Source organism: Fundulus heteroclitus, unplaced genomic scaffold, assembly GCF_011125445.2.
Source record: "Fundulus heteroclitus isolate FHET01 unplaced genomic scaffold, MU-UCD_Fhet_4.1 scaffold_93, whole genome shotgun sequence".
NCBI classification, from domain to species: Eukaryota; Metazoa; Chordata; class Actinopteri; order Cyprinodontiformes; family Fundulidae; genus Fundulus; species Fundulus heteroclitus.
Window position 1 is genome coordinate 929,555 of NW_023397395.1, and position 13,647 is coordinate 943,201.

At 40.1% G+C, this 13,647-nt stretch overlaps 1 protein-coding gene across 1 annotated transcript in view; it reads left to right on the top strand.

The window, feature by feature from the left end:
• Window positions 1-13,647, top strand: part of LOC105920427 (SH3 and multiple ankyrin repeat domains protein 3) — a 174,407-nt gene that overhangs the window by 77,805 nt on the left and 82,955 nt on the right. The window contains exons 4-6 of the mRNA XM_036134898.1: window positions 9,056-9,164; window positions 9,683-9,834; window positions 11,261-11,428. Coding sequence (XP_035990791.1) covers window positions 9,056-9,164; window positions 9,683-9,834; window positions 11,261-11,428 — 429 coding nt within the window. The remainder of the gene's footprint in view (window positions 1-9,055; window positions 9,165-9,682; window positions 9,835-11,260; window positions 11,429-13,647) is intronic.

Genomic DNA, 13,647 nt, shown 5'->3' on the forward strand with positions numbered 1-13,647 from the left:
CAAGAGGGGTCCAAAAAGAAATATAGTGACAGAGTCGTTAAGGCGGCAACACCGGATTGTCGTCTCTAATTCTCCTTCACTACTGAGAGCAATGCAGCGCCCAGTAACCACTAGTTGCTTTATACTCTAGCCCGCTTCGCAGCGAGACAGACGGTGTTGGTTTTTCAAAATGAAGCAAATTTTAACATTTCATGATATTTTAATTAATTTTAAACTTTGATTATGATTAGAATAAGTGCACAAATATACAGTAGCTGTGCTATATCATATGCTATACATTGTTTTAACCTATTTTTGAATTGATTCTGAAGGTGTGGCGGCTTTTATTTTAGTCTCGCCTTGCGCCACGATCTAATACATGTAGCAGAAACTCTCATCTCGTAAAAAAAGTTTCTTCTTTAGAGTATTTCCACAATATATTTTCCTAAACATATATTCAACATTGCATGGTTTTACCAAAACAATTTCCCCTTTCAGGAATATATATATATATATATATATATATATATATATATATATATATATATATATATATATATATATATATATATATATTGCTTTTTATTCTCTCTCCTTCATCTGCAACTCATCTTCTCTGATTAGCTCTCCTGGTTTGCCCGTCATTTCTCTTTCCTGCATCGAGGTCGAGGTCAGCTTATCCTTTTGTAGGTCAACCATTATGGTGCTGTCAGTGCCTTTCTTGGTTGTTCAGAGGTGTTTACATCAACCCCTCATGTCACCTCAGTCCTTTCAATTACAAGATGTCTAAATTCTGGCTTCATGTGTGACACCTCATCTCTTAAACACATCGAATCATCTGTTTAATTCTTTGAAGTTAGGTCAAGGAACATCCTTCCCTTACATATGTCCTAAAGTCTGACATATTTATAAGACATTTTTACAGTCCAAGGCTCTGAATCCCAGTTGGACATTGGAATAATTGCTGCTCAGGGAAATTTGCGTAAATAGGAATCTGAATCAACTCTCCATTCCTTTGCCAAACTTGTCCAAATGTGGTTCCTGGTTTTCTGTCTGCACCTCAATGTTTCATAGCATTTGTCTTCTGCACTTTACCTTTTTTTTTCTATCTAATTAGTTTCTGTACATCGTAATGAATGTCACCATCCAGTTAAAGTTTGTTCCTCTTCCTGCTTGATTCTGTTTATTTGTGAAGAACCAAAGTGCTTGGACACAGTTTAACTAATCAGATCTATCTAATTCAGTATACCTGCTAACAAATGGCCCAATATAAATGTCTTCACTTAATATTGCTGCTTTAAACAACACAGGGTGCTTATCAATATATTAATATAATAATCAGCTGATCTATTATCTTCACCAGCAGTTGGAAACGATGAATAAAGCACAACTTTTATATCCCTAAATTCTAAGTATAGGTTTTGTCATAGAAATAGTATATAACATCTTTATCATTTGAACGCCACCATCTTAATAGAGGGGCTGATTCACTATGAAATATATAGTGTGCATAACATGTACCGATGGCGTCAATACGGGGCACTAGGGCCTGCCCCCATTAAAACTGGAAAAAAGTGTAGACAGAGCAAACATGAATTACAAAATAAAAAGTAATTGTTGCATCTGTTCTTATAAAAACATGCATCTGTCAGCATTCCCATTCTATTTTGGGTTTATCTGTGTTTATCTTTATGTGTGAGTCATATTTGTTTATGCCATGGGATGCCAGACAGATGAGTGTGTATTCATGCTTTAAAACATTTTGGCTTCCGTGTAACTTCATCCTATTGGATCGCTGAAGATTCTCCTCGGGGCACAGCTCTCTGGGCCTGTGACCAATCAACACTTTTGGTGTCATCCCTCCTCCAATCAGATTAATTCACAATACCTGTCATTCAAAGTCACACCCATGGCACCTTCGACGTGCAAGCGCAAATGTCATTTAAACATGCCAGTGCTAACAGCAGAGTCAGACAACAAGACATGAGAAAACTTTGTAGTGAACATTCCGTCATTTATTCACAAAGTAATAATTTCACAAGGCTTATGCTGGAGGACAAAAAAGAGGATAAAGGAATTTAGACCAGATCAACCTGACTAAAATGTCCAGCAGTAAGCAAGTGACTGTGGACAGATCTTGTTTTGTTTTAAGTAGAGTTTATTGTTGTGCTTCACTTTGAATCATTTTGTTACTAAAAAGTGCTATATAAATAAACTTGCCTTGCCTTGTGCTATAAACTACGACCTCCAGTGTGCCAACCCCCACCCCCCACATTTCTTTATCGGCAATCGCCACTAACATGTACTGTAAAATGGTTTAACGTGATTTGACAAACAAGATTTCCTTGCATTATTAAGACAAAAGACAATTACATAGGAACCAGAGTGTCATTTTTATCTGTTGGATCTATGCATTCTCTGGCATCTCCTGTTTCCTGCAAACATCATTACAAGAAAATCTGAGGGCTTATTCCATTGAGTTGCTGTGATGTATAACCTAGTAATGTGACTGGGAAAACCCTGTCTGTCTTTTTTCTTTCAACAGTTTCTCAGATAATTACTTTGAGGTTTTAAATTTTGTTTTGTTTGAGCATTTACCAGAATATGGCTTGGAATGGGAAAAAATACAAATTCGGCAACATATCCTTTTGTTCTGCATGCAATTTAGGAATATATGATGGCTTCCTGTTACATACCACACCTAAGAATGACAGGTTGAATTTAAAAGAATAGGTGGAACTTTGACAGGAATTCAGAGGGACTTTTTGAGTAAACTAGGTAAGCTTTGACACCATTAAAAACAGTTTATTGGAGGGAAAGTGAAAAGGGAGGTGTAAAGATGTAACATGAAATGTTCAGGAGCGAGCGGCTTATAATGCAGTATATTATTCTGTGACATGGTGCATTACTGGGAGTTGTGTAGTTGTAACAAAATTCAGATTAGTTGATAACTCATTTTTGTTCAAATTTAAAAAGGCTCTTGAAACTAGGGCTGGGCAACGTCAAAAAAAATCCTATCACGATAATATTTTTTAGACCAGTTGATATCTGTATTACAATATAAAACAAATCACTATTTATTTCAATATTTAATGTTCCCTTATACTATTAAGGGAGACTCGAACATAGAGGGTTATTTGTGATTTAATGATGTATTTTCAAAAGCTGAACATATCATTGAATGTTATACTTTTTAGGATAAATGAAAGACATAGGCTTATATTTTAAACTAAAATCTTCAAGCATTACTGGAGAAAAGAATGAAAATGGACAAGTTCTGTTGTTGATGTCAATGAAATTAGATTTCACTAATTAGACTGTGACATTGAATTTATTTTTATCACAAGGCACTTTTTTAACTCTTTGGACTTTGTCAGTTTGATGCCCAGTCTATGTTTCAGACATAGACCTGCCTATGGAAAATCAATTTTACTTTGGAGGAATTATTGTGTGAAAAAACACACAAAGTAAATGAATTAATTATTGTGTTATAAATTATCAAAGTTGCTTGGAACAATAACCTGGACAAAATCATGTAACTTTCCAATTTAAACTACCTGTGGGTAGAAATTAAATCGTCTTCATTTAAATGTAAATAACTTTAGGGACTTGCTCACCAGTCACTTTATGTCAGCACAGAATTGTGCTTTCTCGTGGACAATAGTTCTCTGCAGATATGTTGGCTTACTGGGTGGTAGATATCCAGCCCATTAATGAATGTGATTGATTTGCATTTCTGTGTTAGTGGGTTATGACACCCTACAGCAGTTTATTCAGAGGTTTTAGACAGGATGTCATGCAGTTACTGGATTACCAGGCAGAGAAGTCAATGCATTTGTTACTGCTTCTATTTTGTAAGCAGGGTTGCAGAATATATCAAAATGTGTATTGTTAGTGTAGCACAACTGTTCACAGAGGACTATAATACATTTTTTAGCTAGAATAATTAGAAGTATTGTGCATTCACTCTCCATATTTAGACAATGATTGATCCTTGCAGTTTTAGATGGCCACAGTTTTTGATGACACTCACTCAGATGTGAAAGCACATGCATAGTATGTTAGGGTAGAAGAGAAAGAGAGGAGTGAGTACAGTTTTTAAACAAACATTTTGCTTCTTATGTTGTCCCAGTGTCTTCCAGAGCATGGATTGGGATGTGTTCAGATCATTATCTGATCATTTTGGGTTATAGTGAGAGAGGAAGTGGTGTGCAAATGCCATACATGATTCCAGGAAACCCTGTAGCAACTGTAGTGTGATGACCAGTCCTGCTTCAAATCTTTATTGTCCAAGTGAATGACCTGTCATAAAGGATATAGGGCCACCACAGCCATCATGCTCGCATCTTGCTCAAGACCCCCATGTTAAGCTGCCATGATAAACTGCAAGTTGTCTGCATTATCATATCACACTGAGAGAGACAGCTAACTTCATGCCAAAAGACTGTACCAAACCAAAACAGAAAGCATCCATATTGAATAATTGTTGACATCACAGCAACATGTCTATCTTGTGTAAAGGGGATCAATGGTCTGAGTGTTATTTGCAGTGTACAACCTCACTGATACCTCCTGTCTTTCCAGACCATAGAAACTTCAGCAGCTTTTCATAGTTATGAGCTCGTCTTGGAGTTGGTCCTTTGATTTGTATCCAGAGGGTGTTGAATTGTTTGATGTACAGTTCAGATAATGATATTGTTGTTAAAGTATAATATGCAATAAAATAGTTTGTTCTTGTGGGAAATTATTGGAAAATATAAACATCCAGGCAGTGTTGAATGACCTAGTAGGTAAATATTGACTGTACATTTGGAAGCTTAAATTCCTTAATGAATCAGACTTGGCAAAAAGGTTGAATGAAATTTCAACAAGCCAGGGAGACACTGTGGAGGTGTATTTGCTCATCATTGCCAGGTTTTTCTCTGGCTTAATTTGTGAGCTTGCATGGGTGGAAATGGGTTGAATAAGATGAATAATTTGTAGAATTGTGATGCCGAATGTGGATACAAGGCTGCTCTTTAGCATATGCATTTTGTTCCCAATAAAGTTAGATCCTCAAACAATTTTGAGTACTAAGACAACTGGAGAATAACGTTGTTTATGCAGGACGTTTGACTGTTGTAAATTAAATGGTGTGATAGTTGGACTGAATTAAGCTACATTTAAATCAGATATTGTCTCCAACTGGAACATATTCAACATTACATTGATTTGAACCGTGGCATGCAAATGCAAGGTGATAGATTGAATGCAACTCTGTCTTTTATTACACCAAGACCTGTGTTATTTTTTTTTTTTGCTTTTAGATTTTTACCTGCTATGTTGAATTGCTTGCTCAGTAGGTCAACAAGGTTTGCAGATGCCTGATCATGATCAGCAAGGTTGTCAGTGCATGTCGCAGCGGCAACCCTCACACATGCTGATGGACACCAGCGGTGAGGGAAGCTGTCAAGCTAAAGAAGGAGTCCTATCGGGCTTTATTGGCCTGTGGGACTCCGGAAGCAGCTGATGTGTACCGGCAGTCAAAGTGGCAGGCAGCTCGGCTGGTCACTGAGGCAAAAACTCGGGCATGGGAAGAGTTCGGAGAGGCCATGGAGAAAGACTTCCGTCCAGTTTCGATGCGACTCTGGTCCACTAACCGGTGTCTCAGAAGGGGGAAGCAGTGCAGTACCAATACTGTTTATAGTGGGGGTGGTGGGCTGCTGACCTCGACTTCGGGACGTCGTGAGTCGGTGGGCGGAATACTTCGAAGACCTTAATCCCACCAACACGTCTTCCATTGAGGAAGCAGAGCCTGGGGATTCCGGTTTGGGTTTTCCCATCTCTGGTGCTGAGGTTAAAAAGTCCCTTGGTGGCAAGGCTCCAGGGGCGGATGAGATTCGCCCAGAGTATTTTAAGGCTCTGGATGTTGTGTGGCTGTGTTGGTTAATGCGACTCTGCAACATTGCGTGGACATCGGGGGCAGTTCCCCTGGATTGGCAGACTGGGGTGGTGGTCCCCCTATTTAAAAAAGGGGACCGGAGGGTGTGTTTCAACTACAGAGGAATCACACTCATAATCCTCCCTGATAATGTCTACTCCAAGGTTCTGGAAAGGAGGGTCCGTCGGATAGTCGAATCTCAGATTCAGGAAGAGCAGTGTGGTTTTCTTCCTGGCCGTGGAACACTGGACCAACTCTGCACCCTCAGCAGGATCCTGGAGGGTGCATGGGAGTTTGCCCAACCAGTCTACATGTACCAGGACCTTTGATAAGGGCTGTTAGGTCTCTGTATGACCAGTGTCAGAGCCTGGTCCGAGTTGCCTTCAGTAAGTCAGACTCGTTTCCAGTGAGAGATGGACTCCACCAAGGTTGCCATTTTTCACTGATTGTGTTCATAACTTTTATGGACAGAATTTCTAGGCGCAGCCAAGGTGGTGAGGGGATCCATTTTCCATGGCCTTAGGATTACGTCTCTGCTATTCGCGGATGACGTGGTCCTATTGGCTTCATCAGGACGTGATCTACAGCTCTCACTGGAGCGGTTCGTGGACGAGTGTGAAGCGGCCGGGATGAGAATCAGTGCCTCCAAATGCGAGACCATGGTCTTGAGCCGGAAAAGGGTGGAGTGCCTTCTCCGGGTTGGGGAGGATGTGCTGCCCCTAGTGGAGGAGTTTAAGTATCTTGGGGTCTTGTTCAAGAATGAGGGGAAGATGGAGCGGGAGAGCGACAGGTGAATTGGTGCGGTGTCTGCTGTGAAGCAGGCACTGTTCCGGTCTGTTGTGGTGAAGAGCTGAGCCAAAAGGCAAAGCTCTCGATATACTGATCGATCTACGTTACTACCCTCATCTACGGACATGTGATTTAGGTCATGACCAACAGAACGAGATCCCGGATACAAGCGGCCGAAATGAGTTTTCTCTGTAGTGTGTCTGGACTCTCCCTTAGAGATAGGGTGAGGAGCTCAGTCATCTGGAGGGGACTCAGAGTAGAGCCGCTGTTCCTCCACATCGAGAGGAGCCATTTGAGGGTACTTGGGCATCTGGTTGGGATGCCTCCTGGATGCCTCCCTGGTGAGGTGTTCTGGCACGTCCCACTTGGAGAAGACCCAGGACACGCTGGAGGAACTATGTCTCTCGGCTGGCCTGAGAACACCTTGGGATTCCCCTGGAGGTGCTGGCCCTAGTGGCTGGGAAGAGGGACGTCTGGGCCTCCTTACTGAAGCTGCTACCCCCTGCTATGTTTCCTTCAGAACATAAGGTTAAGCCATAACTTAAGAGGTAAGCACAGTGCAACTGGACTTTTAAATACAAAAAAGTGCATACATATTGTATAACACATTGCTCCCTCCCTTCCTTCCTTCCTTCCTTCCTTCCTTCCCTCCCACAGTGTGTCAGTTTCTGAGTAAGTTTGCAATTCATTGCTAATATTTATTAGCATTGAGTTGTGTATGTTGTAACTGCACACACGCTGAACAGAACTTTCCCCTTTCAGATATGATTTATTACACCCTGCCATCCTTTTTGTTTGATTTCAGAATTAATAGCAATTTGCGAGTTTGTCTGGCTGTTTCTGAAAATAAACGCTCTTTGTGTTTTTTGCATAAAAGTGCATTTGGCAGTGTATGTTACAGACAATGAAAGATAGCTAGAGGCATAAAATATCAAGAGTTCATTAAGGCCCTCGCTGAGGAAAACAAAGTAGAAGCCTTTTATCAGCCTTCTGTTCAGCAGGCAATAAAACACACATCAGGCCCACCTGATTATTGGTAAATCATCCCAGGAACCTCTTCAAGGCATTATCCGCGATATTATTCAGGGCACACAAAGAGCTGTCGTTCACACACTCACGGGCACAAACACAACCTCATTGCTCTTCCCACTCATGTGTACATTGGCTGCCAGAGCTGTCTTTGTATCCCATCACCATAACAACTGCCTGAAAGCACATGTGGGGAAAAAAAAGAGAAAGCCAAAGTGAATTTCTCTCACTCAGTTTGACTCGGAGATGGTGAGTGTAGCGGTCGCCAGATCCTTACAGCATGTCAGTGTGATGCGCGTGAACAAGAAGCAGGCTTGTACAGGCAAGCGGGCTGCCGATGACTCGGTCCGGATGAAACGGGGCTTGTGTGTGAAATTCGGAACGTGTCGGAAGGGTAACGTTTTAGAGACTGGATTAGGCAGTTTATGATGGTGAGTGTCTGAAGGACGCTTCATTCTGTTTTCTGTATTGCTTGTGCATGTAGCTGTTTGGAAAAGGGTGTGCCACGTTACATGTCTTTAGTAAGTTGTGACAAATGTACTTTGTATATCCATATTACGTAATGACAAAAGCAGGGAAGCGTTGAAAGAATTTAAAAAATAATCAAAGTTTTCTGTCAGTTTTAGTTGAAGTTTAGTTTTTCCAAGAAACTTAATATGATTAAGAACTCTAGATCCTATTTTCATTTAAGATTTTATTTAATTGAATTTTACAATTTGTTTTTCTTTAATTTCATAATTGTATCATGCATTTTTCTTTTGACCTGTTTTCATCTTTCGGAGTGTCTCATTGCTCATGCACTCCCAGCAGCATCAGCTTTCAAATATAGTCAACAGGTTTACTCTAGCTTTTGTTAAATCAATGCATATTTTTAATTATCAGAAAAAAACAACATAGGTTATGCGAATAGGATTTGCATGTAAGTCTGTGCTGATGGTATGATGCAGAATTTAACTCTAACCACCCAGTGACATCACTTAGAAGTCTTTACATAACTATTATCATTACATATGCAGTCAACATGTGAAATTAGCTGGATGATCTTAACATAATACCCAAGTAGGAAAAAAAGAGGATATTCAGTGATGCTGTCCAGCCGTTACACCCTCTATTTTTTGCTCACTCTTATTATAGCTTACATATCTTCTGGTCCATTTGCTTGGTATGACAGAACAGAAATAAAACCTTCAAACACAGATGGAAAGAGCAGCGCCTGTAGCTTTCATCTCTGGACTGCATTATTAAACATCCTTATCCACATGAGTCTGACTTTGCCCAATCACAGCTATCTCTTCCCCATCTTTCCTTTAACCTTACTGTCTTGTCTCTCCCCATTAGGCAAACTTGAAGAAGTTCATGGAGTATGTGCAGCAGAGGAACATTGAAAAGGTCTCACGATTCTTGGAAAAAGGCCTGGATCCTAACTACCATGATCCCGATACAGGAGGTAAGGAAAGGAATATTACCCAGTAGTTAAAGGTATAGATAGTTGTTATGCTCTACTTTGCCTACCTTAATTCATCTTTTTTCTATTGTACTTTCTACCTCTTGCTGTCTGTCCTCACCACATCTGACCATGTAAGGATTTTCTGAAATAAGCCTCCTGCTTGCTGAGGAAAGCTGGATTATTCTTCCTCCTAATCGTCTTATGTATATTCAAATGTTTGTCCCACCACAAAGGAGGTTGTTTCCCTGCTGGGTGACCTGTAGTCCCAAAGTGAGGGGAACACATAAATAGCTTAGTTTAACACCAACAGGAAGCTGCCAGTCAGGTAGACAGGAGGGTGACAGTTACCACAGCCTGGCAGCTATTCAAATGTAGAGTCACGACATATAAATAGCTTTAATTACAATGTTTTGGGTGCTGACTCCTACAGGCCATTTTTCATCAAGAATGTGCAGTGGTATAACTGGCAAAATGGTAGTTTTGAAAACAGTTTGCTTACTCAGCCTTGGATCTCACAGAATGCCCACTATCGCTGGCAGCACAGTTGGAGGGATGTTCAGAGCTCATCAAAGTGCTTAAAAATGGAGGAGCACATCTGGACTTCCGAACAAAGGATGGCATTACTGCCTTGCACAAGGCTGTGCGCAGCAAGAACCACACTGCACTTATAGTAAGTACATTACACAAAGGAGCATGTTCGCGCTGACTCTTCTGCTTGTATGTCTTTGGTCAGATTTTGTTGCTTCCAGTCTTTCCCTTTGAGAAGAAATTCATGAAAACAGGGACTGATAACCTGTCAGTGCAGGTGCTTGAGCAATGAGCTCATAGGATGCTTGAGCAATTACTCAATAAGTGAGGCTTAGTATGCCCTCTTTGAATGGACTGGCATAACCATCCAGTGGCCTTGTATGTGTGGAGGGGTTTTATGAATCATGCAATTGTTTTCTTGGTTCAGAATCGGTTGAACTGGAATGTTTTGTATTCACTCATAACCATTACCCAAACATTTAATACCAATGGGTTATGAAATATGCATAAAGTGTTGGGGCTGTTGGGTGAAAGTATCTATATCTTTAAACCTTTAAACATTGTGTCACATTACAGCAACAATACTTCATGCATCTTGTAGAATTGCATGTGATATACCATCACATGGTAGTGTGGAGTTGTTAAATTGAAGGAAAATGAAACACTGTTTAAAATCTTTCCAAAAAACGTGAAAAATGTGGTCTGCGTGTGTATTCCATTGTAACTCTGGCTATATGTCTACGGCCACTGTCTTGCCTTAAGGTGCAAGTATCGATTTTCCCATTAAATGGTTTGCCTAGCCACGATAAAGAAAAGTATCCCCACAGCATGATGATGGCACCACAGTGTGCATCGTTAGTTTTTTTCCTCACTTTGCATTTTGCATGAAGGCCAATAGTTTTCATTTGGGTCTTAGGTGACAAGAGAATCTTTACCCAAATGTCTGAGCCTCCCAACCGAGTCAGGAATCTCTGCAGCTCCTCCAAATAACCATGGGCCTCTTAGTGGCTTCTCTGATTTGTGCTCTCCTGTATGGATTCAAGAGCATCCTTTGACATGTTCAAAGCTTGGGATACAGTTTCAGAACCGACCCAGGTTTAAACTTTTCTTCACCTTGAGCCGTCTGCTGTGTTCCTTGGTCTTCATGATGCTGTTTGTTCTCTAATGTTCTCCAACAAACCTCTTAGTCCTTCACAGAACTGCTGCGTTGACACCAAGAGTAAATTATATGCAGATCAATTCCTTTCTTACTTCTATAGACAGTTGTTTGCACTGCATTGTATTCAGAGGTATATGATTTGAAATAAACTGAATACACATGCATGCCACACTTTTTCAGTCTTTATTAATAAACAATTCAAACAGTGAATCTGCTTTTGTCCACTTCAAAGTTATGTGTTACTTTGTGATGGTCTATCACATTAAACCCAAATAGTATTTTTAACAATGTGGTTGTAATGCGACTTTGACACAATTTGTCTGTGGCTTTCTTTGGTTTTTAAACTGCATGGACTAAATCATGATTTAACTGAGAACTTAAAACATTAAAACTAAAACTTTGCCTGCAGACACTGTTGGACTTGGGTGCTTCACCTGACTATAAAGACAGCAGGGGTCTTACTCCTCTCTACCACAGTGCAATGGTTGGAGGAGACCCCTACTGCTGCGAACTGTTGCTGCACGACCACGCACAGGTCAGCTGTGAGGATGAGAATGGCTGGCAGGAGATACACCAGGTAACACATGGTGACATACACAGCTTTGATGGATGGTTTGCAGGAAAGAAATTGCTTGGTTTTCAAAGTTCAATTTAAGGTAGTTTGGAAGTCTCTGCTCTTTGTTTGACGTGTGGATGTAACGTTTTTTATTTAGCGGAGTTCCCTGTAACTAAATCGCAAGTCTCATTTGGAACTACCAAAGAAAGGTATTCCTGACTTTTAATGAAACAACTAGGAAAACGGGGCACTTGTCAAGTAAGCTTATTAGTAAAACAAAATTATGCTTGAGCCTGAAAATCGAGAAGGGCATAAAATACTATTTAAAGGGCAAAGATGCTTTACAGCCTTATTTATTGATGTAACATTTCTAGTTTTCCTTTTGTATTACAGATTAAATATCCCAATCACACAGTGGTTATGCAAAGACATCAGCAAGAAACAAATTTTAGGTCTTTAATCTTTCTCTTCAATTACATATATAAAAATAGAAAGCAACCTCAAGATATAAGGGCAAACTTAAATTCTGAGAACTGCTGCGATAAAGTCCAATATAGCATCTGGTAGACAAAATCTCAGAAGACAAATTGCAACTTTTCAAAGATCTACTTTTACCATCTACGAGGAGGTCGCTCATCTCCAGCATTTCTTTTCTTTTTGTGGGTATATGAGAATAGATAATATTGTGAGGCTAATTTTCTGTTAAATGTTTAATTTAGTTTTTGACATTTTGGCTTTCCCAGACCTGCTGTGTTCAGTCATCGCCTTAGCATAGATTAATGAGGACCTGCACTCTGTGTAGTCGGTGTAATTCTTTATTTTGGTTATTTTGCCAACATTTTAATTGCTAATGTCAACTCTACTCAAAGGACAGAAGTTGCTCATTTGAGGACATGCACACACACACACACACACACACCACCACCACCACCAACATATGTCAATTAGGCGGACAAACACACACTGTCATATTGTTTTCAGGGAGAGGTGAGTGGTCATAATTGTACCCAGGGATAATTATAACTTGATGATTATAACTACAATTATAATTATAATTACAAGGTCATGATGGTCACATAAAATAGGCAGGTCCGCTCAGATGAATAATCACCTATTTAAATCGAACTTATCGAAATGTGTAGACTGTACAGCGCTGAACAGTAGAAATGCATCTTCTCTATAGAAAACCTGCATTTTCTATTCCGTTTTCTTTTGACAGTTTAGCAAACAGTACAGATATGGTCACAGTAAAAAGAAAGTACACCCTGGGTTCTGCAGGTGCTGAGCATGTAAATTGATTGGCATTTGTAAGGCTGTAAAAAATATGTGAACATTTTAACATTCGTTTAACACAGGCTAGGCGCCAACAGAGAGAAGAGGAAGACTTAACAAGCTGGGTACATTCCCGTAACTGAAGACTTCAAAAGGTGATAGACCAGTTCAAATTCCTAATCATCCAGTGCAGGCTGGAGTTTATTGGTTGGCCTCCTCTTCAGCACTTCTTAGGCAGGGAACGAGACACAGACAAAAATGGCTCTGCAAGGCACATAGCAGCTATGATGGAAGTAGGGTCTCCAATAACTCTACATAATGCCAACATTCACCTCTCTTGGACCTGTTAGATGCATACTCTAAACTAGAGGTCCCCAACATGGTGCCCGTAGCCTCCAAGGACCAAATGTGGTACCCTCAAGCCTGCCCTCTAGTGAGCTGCATCTAAAATATTGTTTTTATTCTGTTTCTCTTCCTTTTTAATCATACTTAGAATTACATAGATTTAAAAATTAACAAAAGCATTAAAAAATGCTTATATTACATAACTTTAAGGTGAGCTCTCATTCTTCTAGTTCAAAGGTCAGCACAGGTAGCCCTTCGTATGACTAAGTACCAATGAAGTAGCACTCAGTTTCAAAAAGTTTCATTTGTATAATTTGTTATTCGCTGAAAAGAAGGTAATCTCGTCTGATTGGAAAATCGTCTCCATAAGAAATTCAACTCTTGCAAATTTCCAAAACAGCTGAGCAAGAGCTTGACCCAAAGATTCACCTTGACCGTAATTAACCGTGTGGCTGCAACAGCAAAGTGATGGCAGTAAAATCCCATAAATCAGGGCTCATCCTGGTGGTTAAATGAAGCATCACTGACTTTCTTACATGGTGCTAAAGCCTCAATGACAAGGTGGCACAGGGTTCTTCTCTTCATAAAGAAGCAATTACAGCACCTATGAGCGGGGCAGAGAC